The sequence below is a fragment of the Choloepus didactylus genome, chromosome 8 (genome assembly GCF_015220235.1).
Source record: "Choloepus didactylus isolate mChoDid1 chromosome 8, mChoDid1.pri, whole genome shotgun sequence".
NCBI classification, from domain to species: Eukaryota; Metazoa; Chordata; class Mammalia; order Pilosa; family Megalonychidae; genus Choloepus; species Choloepus didactylus.
Window position 1 is genome coordinate 13,451,981 of NC_051314.1, and position 18,412 is coordinate 13,470,392.

The 18,412-nt window shown below is 54.0% G+C and overlaps 2 protein-coding genes across 11 annotated transcripts in view; one reads left to right on the forward strand and one right to left on the reverse strand.

The window, feature by feature from the left end:
* MRTFA (myocardin related transcription factor A) overlaps positions 1-1,887 on the forward strand; it is a 166,888-nt gene extending 165,001 nt beyond the window's left edge. Inside the window, 1 exon segment of the mRNA XM_037846677.1 lies at positions 355-1,887. Within this exon segment, the coding sequence (XP_037702605.1) occupies positions 355-872 (518 nt within the window). The 3' untranslated portion in view covers positions 873-1,887.
* A 264-nt stretch (positions 1,888-2,151) lies between these two features.
* The window catches only part of SGSM3 (small G protein signaling modulator 3), a 57,800-nt gene continuing 41,539 nt past the window's right edge, over positions 2,152-18,412 (reverse strand). For 4 of the 10 annotated variants that reach the window (XM_037846678.1, XM_037846684.1, XM_037846682.1 and 1 more), the window contains 20 exons: positions 11,892-11,984; positions 11,280-11,365; positions 10,298-10,364; positions 8,211-8,419; positions 8,026-8,133; positions 7,442-7,585; positions 7,030-7,225; positions 6,575-6,720; positions 6,151-6,375; positions 5,490-5,846; positions 5,238-5,393; positions 5,004-5,058; positions 4,667-4,716; positions 4,395-4,547; positions 4,219-4,289; positions 4,067-4,115; positions 3,910-3,995; positions 3,020-3,154; positions 2,817-2,877; positions 2,152-2,612 (listed from right to left, as the gene is read on the reverse strand). In XM_037846678.1, coding sequence (XP_037702606.1) covers positions 2,532-2,612; positions 2,817-2,877; positions 3,020-3,154; positions 3,910-3,995; positions 4,067-4,115; positions 4,219-4,289; positions 4,395-4,547; positions 4,667-4,716; positions 5,004-5,058; positions 5,238-5,393; positions 5,490-5,846; positions 6,151-6,375; positions 6,575-6,720; positions 7,030-7,225; positions 7,442-7,585; positions 8,026-8,133; positions 8,211-8,419; positions 10,298-10,364; positions 11,280-11,365; positions 11,892-11,898 — 2,442 coding nt within the window. In that variant the 5' untranslated portion in view covers positions 11,899-11,984 and the 3' untranslated portion in view covers positions 2,152-2,531. Of the gene's footprint in view, positions 2,613-2,816; positions 2,878-3,019; positions 3,155-3,909; positions 3,996-4,066; positions 4,116-4,218; positions 4,290-4,394; positions 4,548-4,666; positions 4,717-5,003; positions 5,059-5,237; positions 5,394-5,489; positions 5,847-6,150; positions 6,376-6,574; positions 6,721-7,029; positions 7,226-7,441; positions 7,586-8,025; positions 8,134-8,210; positions 8,420-10,297; positions 10,365-11,269; positions 11,366-11,891; positions 12,064-18,412 lie in introns of all 10 variants that reach the window. The other 6 variants (XM_037846679.1, XM_037846681.1, XM_037846688.1 and 3 more) reach the window with 5 other exon arrangements.

Genomic DNA, 18,412 nt, shown 5'->3' on the forward strand with positions numbered 1-18,412 from the left:
AGGGGACGCTTCTGACCAGGGCGGGTGGCGCTGAAGCTGCTGGGCAGTGGGAGCCACAAGGCCGCTGGGAGAGGAGGGGTTGTGCGAGAAGGGGGAGCGAGCAGCCTCGAGCTGCTCAGACGCAGAGAAGGGAGCTAAGAAGGCGCTGCCTGCCCCAGAGGCGGCAGGGATGTTGCTGTCGATGGTCGATGGCGGGTGGGCAGAGGGGCCGGCCATCTGGGTGAGCGTGGTCTCCATGGAAAGGGTGCGTCCAGCTGAGGCGGGAAGAGAGAGGGTGGGCAGGGCCTGGAGGGGCAGGGAGCCAGGCTGGTCCGGACCTGGTTTCTGACACCCGTTTGCTTTCCTGATGGGCAGAAATTTCAGCAGACTTCAAGGAGCCCTCGCCCCTGCCTGGGAAGGAGAAGTCCCCCCTGACAGCAGCCTGCAGGTCCCCCCAGGCTGCACAGCCCTCACCCTGCACTGAGCTCCCCCAGCCTGCCCCGCCCCCGCTGGGCTCTCCCTCCCTGCCCGGGCGCCTGGAGGACTTCCTGGAGAGCAGCACGGGGCTGCCCCTGCTGACCGGTGGGCATGAGGGGCCGGAGCCCCTGTCCCTCATCGATGACCTCCACAGCCAGATGCTAAGCAGCTCTGCCATCCTGGACCACCCCCCCTCGCCCATGGACACCTCGGAATTGCACTTTGCCCCGGAGCCCAGCAGCAGCGTGGGGCTGGACCTGGCGGACGGCCACCTGGACAGCATGGACTGGCTGGAGCTGTCATCGGGTGGCCCCGTGCTGAGCCTGGCACCACTCAGCGCCACGGCCACCAGCCTCTTCTCTACAGACTTCCTCGATGGCCACGACTTGCAGCTCCACTGGGATTCCTGCTTGTAGCTCTCTGGGTTCAGAGATGGGGGGATGTGGAGGGCAGCCTGGAAATTGGGGTGCTGTGGAACTGTAGCTGGCCTGACTCCTGCCTGACTCAGCCTCTCCACGGGGCTGAGTCTTGACAGTCCCCATCCCTGCTTTTTCCTCTTCGCTGGAGGCTGGAGCAGAGGGGTCCCCACACTGGGCTCAGGCTTACCAGGGGCAGAGAGAAGCCTCTAGGGGCAGCTCTGGGTCCTGCCCCGGGCTGGTCAGGCCCTGGCTGGGGCACTTCAGCCTGATGACCTTCCCTGAGGTCTGAGGTCTGCTGTCTGGCTGCAGTTTGGCAAAGGAAGGAGAGGAGGCCCAAGGCTGAGGTGGGTGGGTGGGGTTCCTCTCCTTCCTTCACATCCCCCTTCCCTCCGAGGGAAGGAACCAGCCTGGATCCCTCCTTCCTCGTCCCTGTGTCGGCCAGCCCCAGGCTCTCTGGCATTTCAGCGTCTTGGTGTAGCGTAGCCATTTAGTGGTTGGTGGCAGAAAGTTTCTGTACAGGTGTATATACCTCTATGTTATGTATCTACATATATACACACACATTATCTATACACGTATTTTTTTTGGAGGGGCGGGAGTGTTTGCCAGCTCCCTCCCATCCCATGTGCACACACAGAAGGACCCTGTGTGTGCGCGCGTGTGTGTGTGTGTGATGTGGAGCCTTCCAGCCACAACCCACACCCTATCTGTCCTGCTTCCTGGCTCCTTATCAGTGCCACAAGGGCAGAGGTGCTTCCTGGCCCTGCTCCTACCACGAGCTTGCCACCCTGCAGCCTCCCTGCGGCCAGCACCCGGCCGGGGAGCTGAGACACACACAGGCAGCAGCTCTGACCTCCTGCCCTGGGGCTGCCAGCCTCATGCTCTGGCTTGTCACAATCAATCACTCCTAGGGGATTTAAGGATGGGGTTAGGGACAGTCACCAAAACAAGGGCTGGGACAGAGGTGGGGAAGCTGTGTGAACAACTTTTTAAAATAAAAACAAAAACACCAGCTGGTTTCTGTCCTCCTTGGTCATTCCATGAGAGAAAGTAGGCAGTGTGGGCGTGGCCTCAACCCCACTTCCTCCTTTCTTTTGGGCTCCCCCCCACTGCTCTGTCACCACCAGGGGTGATGCCGGGTCACAGAGAGTAGCCAGGTGGCAGCCCTGGGGCAGGGCAGGCACAAATGGAGGACTTGAGGCCCACGGGTTTCAGACCATTCTAGCAGCTCTGCACTGGGGCTGACAGAAGACAGGAGCAGCATTCTCAAAGACCGTTTATTTACAAACCGAAGAGGCCAAGGAGCCTTTATCTGACATTAACTGCCCATCCCATCCCTATCCCCTTCCTGAGCAAAGAAAGACTTGACTTGACCAAACCAACATGGCTCTCCATCCCTGCATAAGGGTTTTGGTTGGTACAGTATAGTTGGGGCCCTAGGCACGCAGGAGGAACAGGTTAGCTGGGCACTCCAACTTCAACTCCTGCCCCGTGGCCTCCCAGGGTCTCCTTCCCTTGACCCCAGGGTTTGCGGTGGGCCTGGGCAGCATGAGACCAGCTGGGGCACTGTTTCTCTCCTGCTTGAGAGAGGGACCTGCTTTGGTAGCTGATGGGGTGGGGGAGGCCTGGTCCCGCAGAGCTGCTGGAGGGAGCGCGTCACCCGTCTATGTCCCAGCTGAAAAGGTGGTGCTTCACCAGCATGTCCTGAACACCCTCCTTCAGGGGCTGCTTCTGCTCCTGCACACAGGACAGCCACTCGCCATCATGGGCCTTGGCCGGGGAAGGTGCCAGAGGCACGCACAGCGAGGGAGCCAAGGCCACCTCCGGCAGCCGTCCCAGTGGTCGGCCAGCACAGACACCCAGCCTGGCCAACTGCCGCTCCCTCGTGGGGGGGGGGGGGGGGGCAGGCGACAGGGAGAAACACCCACCCAAACCACTCACCTCTCTCTTGGCAGGAAGTTCCCAGTCCTGGGAGAGGCTGAAGGCAAAGCAGCAGAGAACCCTGGAGGTGAGGAAGGTGGAGGTGAGGCTTGCACTCACTCTGCAGGTCGGCTTTGCCTGCCCTCCCTCCACTCCCCCATCCCAGGGCAGGGGGCTGTGGACCCAGGGAGTGGGCTGTTCTCCCTGGGTGCAAAGGCTCTCACCGGAGCTCGCACTTGATCTGGACCCAGCCAGGGCTGCGCAGGAAGGACCAGGGCTGGTACCACTTCTCCACGGTTGGCAGGCTGGAGCAGAGCACCTCCAGCCACAGGTGCAGGACCTGCTCACTGGGGACAGGGCTGGGAGGAGTGGGGCGCAGGGACGGCTCTGGGCCCCTCTGCCATCCCTGTCCACAGCCGACACCTCACACCCGCTCCCCAGCAACTCCCAGACCATCCTCCACAGAGAGGTGAGGCCCAGCTCAGGCAGGCCCCCCTGGGCCTCTGGGCCTCTGAGGGCTGTGGCCGGGGTCTCCTCACCCACGTGCCCCCTCACCCGTACATGGGCTCTCAGCCAAGCCAGCCCCTCCTCCAAACATGTTTGCTACACTGGGGGCACGTGCTCAGGGCCCCCAACTCCCATGGCCCCCACACCCCTCCCTGATCTTGGCTGCCCATGGACCTCAGTCCTGTCTCAGCTCTCTCCTCTTGGCTTCTGAGACATGTTCCTTTCCAAGGCCGCCGCCACCTCCTGGAGGCTCAGGGCCCTGCCCTGCTCTGTCCTAGGCCCGTCCTGGGCTGCCTGCCTGGCCCTGCCACCCCTCCCCCAGCACGCTTCTCACCGTCCAGGACACTCACTCGGCCCTGACAGCCCACCTGCCACGTTTCCAGCTGTTCTCATCGGGAACCTCTGCCCCCCTGCACCTGCCCCAGGCAGGTCCCCACTGCTTCCTTGCGGTTACCACAGCCTCCTCTTGCTAAGACACAACAGCCCCTGGGTGCCTTCCCCTGGTCTTGCCCTGGAGGAAAAGCTCCTTGCTCCCAGCCTGAGGGCACCTCGGGAGAACACCCTGTGCCTTCTCCCCTCGCCCCCTACCCGGGGTGCAAACACTCACTTGAGCCCCACGCAGATGAGGGAGCGGAGCTTGACGTCCATCTGGGCGTGCGCCGCGTCATGGGTCACATTCACGGACTGCACAGCCTGGGGAGGGCAGGGGCTGTCACCCAGAGGCCTCCCGGGCCTGGCCAGGCAGTCCCTGCTGCCCCACTCACCCGGTACAGCAGCTCCTCTGGGGTCAGGACTTTCCCGTCTTCGTCCAGCCTTGGGGGGTCAGGGGGAAACCAAAGCTCCAGCTGCCCACTGGGCTACGCTCTGCCCGTTCCCTCCCCAGGGCAAGCAGACTCTGCCCAGGCAGCCAGGTTACCTGTAGGTCTTACAGAGGACCAGGCGGGAATACACCGAGTCGAAGTCTCTCTCGACCTCCCGGCCCGCAGCCTGTGGGGAGAGGGGGTGTTGGGGATGGGCGGGTGTCACCATCCCACCTGGTCCCGGGGGCGCCAGAAGAGACGGTGGAGGACAAGGGTCCCGGCTCCGACCCACCTCCTCAATGAACAGCCAGGGGTGGCAGGCGCCCCCCAGCAGGGATGGCTTCTTCAGTCCGTGTTCCAACAGCGCCTTGAGGGCTGGGCAGAGGGTCCCTCGCACGAGGTCCGTGACGCCCTCAGTCACAGAGTCGTCCCCCGCGATGGAGTACTGACAGCAGCAGGGACCGGTCTGAGCAGCCCCTCCCGTGACCTCGCAGGCCACCAGCCAGGACCCACTCGGGACATGGGCCTGGCGAGGAGGGCACGGGGCAGGTCTCCGCCTCTTACCTCTTTGCTCCGTTCATCCAGAACTTCCACAAACTTGGCTGGAAACCAGCCTGCGGGAGAAGGGCCCTGTGAGGAAGGGCCGGTGCCACAGCCATGCCTGAGACCCCCCAGCCCTGCCTGCAGCTTTGGGGCGGAGGGCCCTTGCAGGACAGGCTCCTTTCCTGGGCTGGGCAGTAGGAAAGGGCTGCGGGCGAGGGGCCTGGACCACCAGCCAAGGAGGGGAGCGGGCAGCAAGGCCAGCATCGTAGCAAAGGCCGATCCCTCCCCACCCTCGGGACACCCACGTTGTCCCTCTTGGCCAAGCTGCCCAACCCCTTGCAGACCAGGGTAGCCTCACCTCTCAGGCCATTGAGCTCCCCCACCCAGCAGTGCTCGTCCTTCTGAGAAACAACCTGCAGAGGCAGAGGCGGACACGAGGCTGCTGCCATGGGTGTCCTGGGCCAGCGCCTCACGGGCCTGTCTTTGTCTCAGCCCCTGAGCCGGGCTGAGACCCCCGTCCTTCAGCAGCAGATGTTCCCAGCAGGGAGCAGGGCAGGGGCCTCAGGGAAGCAGGCGCTGCTCGCCCACGCACCGTGATGATGTCGTTCTTGCGGAAGCCCAGCTCGTCATCGTCATGTCTCTCGAAGTCTAGCAATGCCTTGGCCCGGCGCCGGTGGCTGCGTGAGCATGCCACGTAGTTCTCGTGGTCCCGCTGGTGGCTCTCCATGCTGTAGTCTGGTGTCAGCTCCTGCCAGAGGGAGCAGAGGCCCGGCAGGCGGAGGGGCCTCAGCACCCTGAGGGGCTGGGCTGGGGCAGCCTGGGGCCCAGGCCACCTGCGACTCACCACGCCACAGTTCTTGGGGTCGGTGCACTGGAAGTGGTGTGCCACGCGCAGGATGGCTTCCCGGAGGTCGGCCACCAGTTCCGTCTGCTTGATGTTCTTGGCCTTGAGTGCCTCCAGGTCATCTTCCCCTGGGAGGCCGGCAGAGCTGGCAGCCACCGCCCTGCCTGAAGCCCATCCTCCTCTGCCCACCCCTGCCCGCTTCCCCGCAGAGGATGCTGGGAAGTTGACAGTGGAGCCTGTGAGGCACCAGACGGACCCTGCCATGGCCACCCGCCCACCGGCACCTGCAGCCGAGTTCTCACCAAAGAGCAGGGAGCTGAGGCCAGACTTCCTCCTCTGGGTCCTGCGCCGAACAACCTGCAGGCAGGAGGAGGTCAGCGGCAGCCCCAGGTGCCCGATGCCCAGGAGCTGAAGAGCTGGAGCCCCTGCCTTGCAGGCCCCAGTCCGCGTTCAGGCCACCTCTTCCGACCCAGCCCGCAAGGCAGGATGAGGGTCAGAAAGTGGAGTCGGACCAAAGGCGGGTCTGTCCTCCTCCCCAGCCGAGCCAGGGCCAAGGCTGTGGGAAGGGCCCAGCCCTTGGAAGGCGGCCACTCCGCAGCTGTGGTCTGCCTGAGCAGGGGTTGGGGCCCAGGGAAGAGCACGTCCACCCCATTGCACCCACCTGAGAGAGGCTGCCGGGGGCGCTGGGCCCCAGGAGCTGGGCCTGGTCTGCAACAAGGTAGGCCAGGTGCTTGCGGCGCTGGGTCTCCACAGCCATGTCCGTGAGAGAGCCGGCCAGCCGCACAGCCTCACCCAGCAGCAGCTCTGCATCCTCCATTTGCGATGGGATGTCTGACAGCGTGTTGAAGATGGAGGCCGAGTTCTCAGACTGGATCAGCTCCTCCTCCTGGACCAGGTAAGGGGAGGATGGGGGAGAAGAACCCCTTCACCATCCGTGCACCCTTGGGCACTGCCAGCTTCCCTGGGGGATCGAGCCGAGTACAGGGAGTCCCCTCTGGGGAGACGGCCTGGACTGTGCAGGGATCTGTGCCCAGAGGGGGCGCGGCCCAGGGACCAGGTGGCGAGCGAGAGGTGGCCTTGTGCACCTTGAGGCGCAGCATGCCCAGTGTGGTCTGGAACAGCACCAGGGAGCCCTCGTAGAAAAACAGGTCCCAGATGCGCAGCAGGAGCCGGACGTGCACCACGCTGGCAAAGGCCGTGAGGAACCAGTGCAGCGTGATCAGGGACAGCTCTGTGGACACACGGACGATATCCCCTGAAAAGCAGCCTGCAGCCTTGTGTGCTCAAGTGGAATGAGAAGGAGAGATGAGGGCGTCAGGGAATGTCAGAGAACAAAATGCAGGGAAAAGTGAGTGCATTCTGCACAGGCATGCACACGTGCCTACACCTTGGCCCTCCATTAAATGAGGTCCCCTCACCCCCCAGCCTAGCAAGTTGCTTCATCCCCTGTGGGACATGTCCTGAGGCCTCAGCTCTTCAGAATCCAGCCAGAGTCCCAAGCCCCTGTGACCCTGAGAAGAAAGTGGGCACCAGGCCCCACCAATGTCGTGCTCCTGGAGCAGCTTGTCCAACCGAGGCAGGTACTGGACAATGAGGTGGCGCAGGACCCGCTGGTCAGTCTGGACGCCCAGCAGGGAGGTGCTGAAGTAGGAGGCAGGCAGCAGGTCCTCGACGATGGCACACATCATCCAGAAGGCGTCCTCCTCCTCCAGGAACAGCAGGAGGCAGGCGGCCACCTGGCCAAGGTGGGAGATGGGGGCCTCTGACCATGTCTTCCTGCCTCCTGGGAAAGGCACCCCTTTGGGAAGACCCCTTAGAACAGCAGCCACCCTGCAAGGACACCTTGTCAGAGCAGACCTCCTGTGCAAGCTGAGGGGGCCCTGGCCAGATGTCCAGGCCAGAGGCTGGTGTCATTCCCTAAGGTCCCCTGCCGCCCCCTGGGCCGCACTCACCATGCCTGTGCCCTGGCAGTAGCCGATCTCCGGGTAGAGCCAGGCCAGGGCGCGGAGGGTCCTGCGCAGACGGGCCACCCCGATGCTGCCCGCGCGGGCGAAGCAGGCGTTGCCGGGCAGGGTGCGGAGCAGGTCCTTCTCGATCTGCCAGGCAGCCGGCCAGCGCCATGAGCCCCGGGTGCCGACACCCCGAAAGGCAGGGGGAAGACCCCTGTGGGCAAACCCCAGGCAGGCTTCCCTCCCAAAAATGGAGATTTCCCATGGAAATCCTCTCTCGGGATTAGATCCCAGCTAGTGTGTCACCAATGACATCAGATCTTGTGGGAAACTTGGGGAAAAAAATACAGATTTCTGGGCCTCACACCAGACCTACAGAAGGAGGATCTCAGAAACAAGGCCTGGCAATCACATCTTAAATCCGCTCCAGTGGCCTCCCGACGTCCTGCTGCAGCACCGTGGCCTCTCACAGTTCTTCCTGAGGCTCCTGGAGCACCCAGGAGGGACTGAGCTGGCTCCAGGCACACGCTGGGGGAGAAAGGCTGCCGAGGAGAAGCGGAAGCCGAGGCCCGGCCCTGCAGGCTCACCTGCTTGGCGGTGATGGTCTCGTCGTCAGAGCTGTTCTTCACGATCTCCCGGTAGGACAGCTCCGAGCTCCTCTTCTTCTGCAGGGCCCCAGAGAGCCGCATCCACAGCTGCGGGAGCAGCAGGGACACTTGTCTCCCGCTGTGACATCTCACCCGCCCCCCTGGGGCCCCGCTGGTGGCCTCACCTGTGGCCTCATGCTGTGGGGGATACCCGCCCGCACCAGGGAGCGGAGCTTCTCCGAGCGGGGAAGGGAGACAGCGATCTTGTCCCAGGTGAGGTCCCCCACATCGTGGTTGTGGGTGAACTCCAGGTGGGCCTGCCACCTCAGTCTCTGCTGAGGATCCTCCCCCAGAGGCAAGCTTGGCAGCGCCCTGGAACTGGGGTCAGCCCCACCTGCCGGGAGATAGCCAGGAGGCAGCGCAGGGTGAGAGAAGAGGAAGGAAAATGTACTCATTTAGAGTCTCCTAAGCAGCCACTGTGTGTCCTAAAGCTTTTCCCTGAAATCAGACTCACATTTCCAACAGCTTACTTGAGAGCTGCAGTCGCCTCGTGTGTAAAACTCAACTTGATCTTCTCCCTAAACCTGCCCCATCGCAGTCTTCCCTCTTTCCATACCCGGCACCTCCTTTCTCCAGCTGCTCAGGCCTAAACCTTGGAATCACCCTTGGCTCCTCTGTTCCTTCCGTCCCACATCCAATCCAATCAGCAAGCGGCTGTGCCACATCTCATCACTCCTCCTTCCTCCCCTTTCCAAGCCACCGTCTTTCACCCAATGACCGCAGCGGCCTTCTCCCAGCCTCCCTGAAGGCTGCTCTCCTGCGGGAGTTGGAGCAGCCCTGCCAGGAGGCGAGTCAAACGCTGTCACTCTGTGCAGAACCTGCCAGCCAGGCCCAAATCCAAGTGGCCTCCTGGTCCCTGGCCCACCTCCACCACTTTCCTCTGATCCCTCCACTAAAGTGACACTGTCCGTCCTGCTCTTCCCCCAGATCCACCTCTGCACGTCTTTCCCCACTTCCCTCGGACATGCTCCTTCCCTTGCTTCCTTCCCAGCGTCAGTTCAAAGGTCTCCTCCTCAGAGAAGCGTTCCGTGACCTCTTATGTAAAACCCACCTCCTCACTTCTCTTTCCCCTAACATACTACGTTTGTCCACTTCCCACCCGTCTCCCCCGCTAGAATGGGAGCTCCAGGTGGCAGAGGCCTCCTGTTTTCCCGGGCACAGGGAACCACAGTGGGCAGCACTCAGCCCCACATCAGGGCACAGCCGGTGCCAAGTGAACGAGGACGAGGCCTCTGGCGGCTCCCGGCACTCTCTGGGTGCAGGAGTCCCAGACACTCATCCCTGTTTATTCTGAAGCCGAGTCCTCAGCCCCAGTTTTCAAAATACCAACTTTAATGAACCGACATACAGTAAAAGCACAAACTTTAAGTGTTCACTTTGATGAGTATCAATAAACATACAAATGCATAAATACTATCCCCATCAAGATATAGAATATTTCCATTATGTTAGAAGTTCCCCAAATCTCTCTCAGCCCCAGATTTTAACCTCCAAATATCTGCCTGCAAACTAGAAAAGCAAGGAAATTTAATGTCAGAATTGGACACAAGAGTGACCTGAAGATGACTGGTTTCAGCCAATGAAAATGTTCCGGCCATGATTATATCCCGGTGACAGACGACCCTGGGTTCTGGGCAGATGGCCTTCCCAACAGCCCACTTGGGAGCCAACAGATCTATTTACAGCAGAAAGCAATGGAAATGGCCCACAGTTCCACTTAGAGAACAGCTGTTATAAAAATACTATGATAAATCTATTATAATGGGATATTATATAGCTACTGAAAATTATGCTTTTAAAGAAGCCTTAACTGACATGAGAAAATGCTCATGGTATAATGTTAAATGATACAAAAGCAACATAAAAGCATGGCAGACCATATGATCTTAATTATGAAAAGTATATATACACAAACACAGCCATGAAAGGAATACACTAAAATGTCAGCAATTATCTTCAGCCTGTGGAATTATGGGCTAACTGTGTTTATCTTTATACTTTTCTGTATGTTTCAACTACTCTATAATGAACATCATTATTACTTTTATGATCAGGTGAATATCAATAAAATGTATCTCAAAAAACCCACAAAGACCTTCATATACTTGTAACAGGCTCGCCCTCAGCTGTGCCTTGTCCTGAACTCTGGAAGAGCTGAAACGCCACACAGCCACACGCCGCGTCCTGCAAACATCAGAGGCTCCAGCCTTACCTGCCCTCTCCATGAGGAAACCGAACTCATCGTAGCAGAGCTCCAGCTGCTCCCCTGACTCTTCCTTCTGGAACCAGGATTAGGAAAACAGAATCATCTATTCCCCCTGCCTGGGCCCATGCAGGGCCTCACACAGCACAGGTCTGGAACATGCCACCCACATTTCCGCTGCTGAAATCCCACCCAGCCTTCAAGACTCGGATCGAAGGCTCCCCTTCCACAAATCCTTCTCAGCTAAAGGGGCCACTTCTGCCTCTGGATTCTCCTAGCATTTTCCTCATTCTTCTCCGGTCAAAGATAATAAGATCAAGACAAGAAGCATGTCTTATGCATTTCTGTGTCCCCATGATGCTGAGCTGGTGCAGTGCCTGAATGTGGAGACACGTAAACACAGGCGTACACAGGCAGGAGCCACGTCCTGTACTGCGGGGACTGCTCCTGGCATCCGAGCCCTGAGTGTTCACTGCCACCACCGCTCACTATCTGTGACGGGGGTCTCAGGACAAGACGTAAAGAGAACGCGGTGTGAGCAAGTAGCAATTATATCTCAAATCTAAAATAAATTTTAATTATACCATGTGATTACATTCTCCTTCAAAAAACAGGAATGTCACAGCTAGGGCTAAAGTCCCCTTCGACTAATTTTTTTACTATAAATCATGGGGTTAATTGTGTTTGCAGAGGTGGAGCCCTGGAGTGGACAAGGAGCAGCCATCTCTGCGTCTCTGGGTGGCTGGGGCAGCACTTCCTTCAGAAAGAAGCGCCTCTGGAAGGTTTTGGACCACCCTAACATTTCCCCTCCAGCCAGACGCCTCTGGTCCCCGGAGTCAGAGCCATGACGCCCTTTCCGCCGGTGCCCCGTGCGAATGCGACAGAGTGTGCTGCCTGCCCCCAGGAAACCTGCGGCGTCGGATGCAGTGGCTTCAGCGCTGCAAGTGGTGCTGGGCCGGCTGCCCGCTTACCTGCGCGTACCTGTGCGTACCTGTGCGTGCTTGGCCAGGAGCTCCCGGGGCCACATGCTTGGAGTCAGGGCTGAGAAGGGGCCTCCAGCAGAAGGGAGGGGGCCTCCTGAAATCAAGGAGCACCGGGAATGGGAGAACAACCGAGCACTCAGCTGAATTCCAGCCAGCCCACCCCCTTCCCACCCACCAGGAGCTCCACATCCAAGGACTGGGGCCTCCACATTGGGCTGGGTGGGCAGCAGGGGGGAATGGAAGGAACCTCCTAGAAATGAACAACTTTCTGGGGAAAGGAAAATTTAAAGACAGCATGTTATAAAATATAACCAAATTTCATGTTCACACTTTTTCCTCCACCTAAGAGTGAGGATTTGTAGGCTGGAGGGAGGGAAGAGGACAGAGATTCAGGAAAACTGGAGAGCTGAGCTGAGAAGTAACTTTCCCAAGCAGCCAAGTCAGGAGGTGTCTTCCCCTTCTCCACCTTTCTCACCCGGACAGTCTAACAGGCTTGTGACAAACAAGCCCGGCTCCGTCCGACGGGTGGTCTCCTCAGTAAGCGGCACCCTGTGCCCCCTCTCCCACAGCCTCCGCAGGGCATCACACCCCACTTCCACGGAGTCCCAGCCCTGCCCTACCTGACATGGTGCTGAGAGCCAGGCGTGCGTGCTTTCCTATCCGAGTATCTCAACGCTTGGAGGCTCCTCGGGCTTCATCTGGTCTGGAAACATCTGCCGTTCAGAGGGCAGAGGAGCAAGTCATCCTAGAGCACCCCCTCCTGGGAGGCAGTGGGGAGGGACGCCCTGGCCACTGTCCAACAATGGGAGGGAAACGTCACACTTAAAAGAAGGTTCAGTCACAGCGAACTTTTCTCAGAGAGGACACACCCTGAAGATGCTACAAAATTGATGTTTCCTACAGATTTGTGAACCAAAGGGGAATGTCCCACACAGTTCCCATTTTATTAAGGAAGGAAATAATTCCTGATGCCCCAGGCTTAGGCAAATGTTTCTTTAAAAACAAACAGAAAACCATCCCCCAAACCTCGGTGAATAGGTTCCCTGAGCCAGAATCTTCCAGTAATCGTTTAGAACATGGCTCAGCTTCTGAGTGGGTCCCTTCCCTTACACTGTCCACTGACATCTTCTGCTCACTCCTTCAACAGTGCCACTCGAACAGATGCCCCACCGCCTGGGGAACCAAGTTAGAAACTGCAATCTAATTTACATCTCTCCTGTCACTGTTTAAACCCTTGCTTTCCCCCTCTGTCCTCTTAAAAAATAAGGACTGTTGGAAAACAGTCTGGCAGTTCCTCAAAAAGTTAAATGTGGAGTTGCCATATGACCCAGCAATTCTACTCCAACATTATATGCAAGAGGATTGAAAACATGTTCACACAATAATTTGTACCAAATGCTCATAGCAGCATTATTCACAATAGCCAAAAGATGGAAACAACCCGTGTCCCACAAGAGATGTATGGATAAACACAATGTGGTATATACATGTAATGGAATATTATTCAGTCCTAAAAAGTAATGAAGTTCTGATATATGCTTCAATATGGATGAACCTTGAAATCATTATGCTGAGTAAAATAAGCCAGACACAAGAGAACAAATATTGTATGACTCCACTTACATGAAATATCTGGAAGAGGCAAATTCAGAGACAGAATGTAGATTAGAGGTTACCAAGGGGGGTGGGGGAGCAGGGGATGGGGCGGGGGGTCGGGTGTGTAGTTATTGCTAAGTGGCTATAAGTTTCAGAAATGGATGGTGATAGTTCCACAACATTGTAAAAGTTATTAATGCCACTTAATTGTACACTTAAAAATGGTTAAAATGGCAAATCTTATGCTATACATATTTTACAACAATCTTTTCTTAAAAAAGAGCACAAGAGCTATACAAAAAAACTAGGAGAAACAAAAGGAATGGCAAAGAAAAAACAAAGTGTAACTAAGAACACTCATGAGAAAATGATACATCAGGAGGAGTGAAAACTATGACCAGTATTTGGCATCAAAGTCCTGAACTGAAGGAAGTCTTCACCTGTGCAAACATGAGACAAACGTGGAGATCCCAGGGCTCAAGCAAAGAGGGCAAGACCACAGAAGGAGCTGAAATATGTGTAACCGCACTCAGGGAAAAAATAAAATAATAAATATAAAATAAAAAAGAAGCAGCAAATGATGACAAGTGTTTTTCCATGAGAAAAAGATACAGGACAAAGGGTATAAAGTTGCTAGTTCTATACAAATAATTCTAGAATGATTTAGTACTTGAAACTATGTGGATATATAATTTGATTTAAAAGTAAATATTAAACAAGTAAACAGTTAAAAAAAAAATGGTGAATGTCGTGGGATATGAACCATATCTCAGTTAAAAATCTGGTAGAGCTGTCAGCTGGGGACCCAGCACCAGCGGCCTCTTCCAACCTCCCAACTTCCCATTTCTAACCTCCTGCTCCTATGAAAACTGAACGAATCTAGTATTAGCCACTTGAGCTTCAACAGAAACAGCAATGTTTGTTAATTTTCTCAGCCTTTTTCTGAACATAAAGGCTTTTACTGTGGAATGAAAGGCTTTGAGTTCATGAAATAAGCATGAGTGAACAGTAAGGAGACACGGCTGAGATCATACAAGTTGCCTTCTAGTTTCGAAATCATATTTACCCAGACCCGTTCCCTACGAAAATATGACTTCTGCCATTTTCAGGTGACAGGAATTCAGAAGGTGATTGTTATTTTGGTCCATAGCAACAACTCCACCCTGTCGCCCAAGCCTCGAAGACAAGCCCAGGCTACAGTCCAGAGCCGGGCAGCCTGGCCCTCCCCGGCCCTCACTGGTTTTTTTTAACTTCGGTCCGAAATCCTTCAAAGAGCTGAGGCGGGTGGACAGGCGAGCCCCCCCACCCCCCCACCACCATTTCTCTTCTCAGGAATTCAGATGCCAGCGACTCAAAACCGATTTTCTTCTCCTTACTCCCCAGGCCCTCACTTCGGATGCTTTCCTGGGAGGTGATCCTGTGGGTTCCTCTGTTCAGGAAATCCACAGCCTCAAGCCTTCCCACACTGAGGCCTCCAGCCGTGGGGAGTGAAATGTCCTGCCAGAATTTGTAAAAATATTTTTAAAAATTTATATATTAGCTTTTTATTTTGAAATGCTTTCAAACCTACAGTATAATAACACAAATCCCATACAGAGAACTCCAACGTACTACCTCCCAACCCAAGTACCCAGATCCACCAATTGCAATATTTTGCCACATTTCTGTATCATTCTATAGATCAATCAATCCACCTATTCACCTGTCTCTCAATCCATTTTCTGAACACTTGAGATTAGGTTGTATCTGTATTACGTTCCTTGAACACTTAACTTCCAGGTACATTTCCTACAAACGAGAATATTCACTTATGCAACTACCTTAATGCAGTTATCCACTTCAAGAAATTTAACACTGATATAAAGCTTACAGTCTATTTTTTCATGTCCCAATAATGTCCTTTTGAGCCTTTTCTCCTCCCTTGTTAGATGCTGCCCAGGATCTCATATTGCATTTAATTGTCACTGTTCTTTAGTTGCTTTCTTTTTTTATTGTGGGAGCATATAAACAACATTAACTTCCCATCCCACCCCCTCCCCAGCCTGCCACTCAGCGCATTACTCATACGCTGTGGCTGCCCTCTCACCCCTTCCATTTATACAACTCCCATCTCCCGAAACAGAAGCCCCCATTCCCCTGGCAACCGTGATCTACTTCCTGTCTCTCTGAGCTTGCCATTTGCTCTGATATTTTCTTTGTAGTTATCATGGGGCTTAAATTTAATATCCTAAATCTATAACAATCTCATTTTCTTTGATACCAACTTAACTTCAATAGTGTACACAAGCTATGTTCTTATAGCCCCTCACCCCCCACCCTTATGTAGTTCTTGTCGCAAATTGTATGTTAATAAGAGTCGAAAATCACCGCTTTATAATTACATGTTGTGCATTTGCCTTTTAGATCCTGTAGGAAGTAAAAAGTGGAGAAACAAAACAAAAATACAAAAGGACTGGCATTTGTATTTACCCATATCATCTTTACTGGAGATTTTTATTTCTTCATGTGGCTTTATATATTGTCCATTGTCCTTTCCTATCAACCTACAGAACTCTCCTTAGCATCTTTTGTATTTCTCTAGTGGAGACAAACTCCCTCAGCTTTTGTTTATAGGGGAAAATCTGAATCTCTCCCTCACTTTTGAAAGGCAGTTTTGCCAGATACAGAATTTTGGCTGTCAGTTTTTTGCTTTCAGCACTTTAAATACGTCATCCCACAGCCTTCTTGTCTCCATGGTTCCAATGAGAAATTGGCACTTAATCTTAATGAGGCTCCTTGTATGTGACTTGCTGCCCCTCTTACAGCTTTCAGAATTCTGTCTCTATCTTTGGCATTTGACAGTGTGATTAGAACCTGTCACAGTGTGGATCTACTTGAGTTTATCCTGTTAGCATCTTGGATGTGTATATTCATGCCTTTTGTTAAATTTGGAAAGTCTCCAGCCATTATTTCTTTGAATATTCTCTCTGCCCCTTTCTCTCTTTCTTCTCCCTCTGGGACACCCACATGCAGATACTGGTATGCTTGATGGTTTCCCACAGGTTCTTGGGCTCTTCTCACTTTTCTTCATTCTTTCCTCTTTCTGCTCCTCAGACTCAATGATTTCAATTGTCTTATTTTCGTGTTCACTGATTCTTTCTTCTGCCAGCTCCAATCTGCTGCCAAACCCCTCTAGATAATTTAAATTTCTGTTGCTGTGGTCATCACCCTTTCATAATTTCCATCTCTCTATTGATATCCTCTTTGTGTTCATCTATCATCTTGATTTCCTTTAGATCTTTGTCCATGTTTTTTTCTTTAGCTCTTTGAGCATATTTAGGACCGTTTTTTTAAAAAAAGCTTTGGCGATCCTCCTCATTGATGATTTCTAATGCTTTAAGCCTCTCCTTTGCCTGGGCCATCACTTCCTATGTCTTTGCATGTTTTATAAATCTTTTGTTGAAACCTCGACATTTGGATATTTTAATGTGTTTTCACTGGAATTACAACTCTGAGGCATCTGTTCCTTAAGACTGTATCCAGCTAGTGTTGTCACAGAGCTTACCTCAAATGCCAGGAGCTACCAAAAGAAAAAAAGGGGTGAGGGACACCTTTCCAGTCTCTGCCCTGGAGAGAGCTCGCTCAGGGCTTCTCCACTTGCTGAGTTCTGAGAACCGCTCAAGGCCAGAGCATGGGGGCCTCCGTGGTCCTTTCTGCATGCCCGTCTGGCCCTAGGAACTCCCCCGTTCATGCAGATACAAATGTTCTCTCTTTCCTAGGAAACCCTTTCCTCGCGGTCCTGTCACCACCGTATGTCCCACAGTCAGCGACCCCTTGCTCCAGCAGTCATGACTTCATTGCTCTCCCGCAGAGTTCTACAGGAGGGCTCGGTGAGCTGCTTTCCCCACACAGGGAAGCTTCTGGGATGCTGGACTGTAACAAGAATCCTGGTTCACTCCCTCAGGTGCCACCAGGCAGGCTGGAGCAGACAGCCTGGAACTGGGACCAGGGACCTGCACCGGGAGCAGGGGCCAGCTCCACACCGAGCCAGGCAGGGGCCAGCCAGGGGGCCACCAGAGCCTAATGCTTTCACACAGCCTTTTCCTTGATTGGGCACTTGATCTGTTACTGTAATCCTTTAACTGTTTTCTGGATCATTGAGAAAGATGTTTCTTTCAGACCTTCAGTTGTCAAAGCTTCTGTGAGGGGACAGAGCCCGGAAGCTTCTTACTCTGCTATGTTGATCAGGGTAGGGCACGATAGAACTGTTAAAATGGCAGCAACCTAAATGATCATCTATAGGTAAATGGCTAAATAAATACAAGAGAGTATTATACAGCAGACAGAAAAAAAGAAGTGGGCATATGCTCCAACATGGAAAGGCAGTCAAGTTAAATTAAGTAAAAATTTAAGTTGCAGAATAGTATGTGTAGATTAGTCATATTTTATAAAGTGACTCACACACATACAAATACACACCAGACTATAATACAAAGATATTTTTTTCTTCTTTCATTTTCCTCTGAATATTTGAGTGGCCTTTTCCTCAGGTGGTCCTCTGCAGCTACACTGACTAGCTTGTCATGGACATTGTTACTGAGCAGCTTTGAGGAGCTGGAGACCATGTAGATCCTGGAGATAGAATTAAAAATAAAGCCGACACAACCCTGTTCTCACTCAGCGTATGTTCCGTACACAGACCGATGGCTGAGGTTTACTAGGTGCAGACCGTGTTAGGTGCTGTTCATGATGCTCTATTTCATACTTACAGCCTACACACCGAGGAAAGGGAGGCCTTCGTCCTTCCGCCTCCACTTTGTGTTTGAGGAAAGCCCCTGGACGCACCTTCCTGGAGTGCACAGCCCAGGGGGGCTACTCTTCCCACCCCCAGGGCACACATGACCCCCCAGACGCCAGCAGCGGGAGTGGGCCAGCAGTCTGACTTCAGGAGATGATTTTGGAAAATAAGGATTAGCATGTAATGAAAAAAATTAAACAGCTGAATGGTGAGTTTAAGTAAGAGAAGCTTAGCAAGGCAGAAATCATAAAATGATTCCACAAACATTATAGAACCTTTTTGTTTTTATTTTATTCAGTCATTTGATTTAATTTCTAAAAACCTTTGCAACCCAGACTGTATATTCAGAGGCTGAACCCAGGTGGCCTCCACGATTCAGAGGGCCAGAGTGAGCAGTGGATGGCGAGAGGGAGCTGGAGGGGCCGGGCCCTGGCGGAGGCACCTTCTAACACATAAAGACTACAGGCTTCACCCTGAAGCCAGCTTTCTAGCTCATCATTTACTACCAGGAAATAAAAACCCAAAGCCATGTTTTCCAAATGGTGAAGAACTCTACTCATCTATTCTTTTCCACACACTCTGACACAGAATTCTGGTGCTGGAGGTTCTGAGTAAATAAGAGTCCAATGAGTGAGAAAGAAGCAGAAAAGAGGAAAATCAAACAACTACTTCAAGGGAGCTGTGAGAAAACAGTACCCCATGGACTCTGAACTCCAGCATATGTTGAAAAGTGGGCATATGACAAAGTCCCAGTTCTCTTTAAAGACA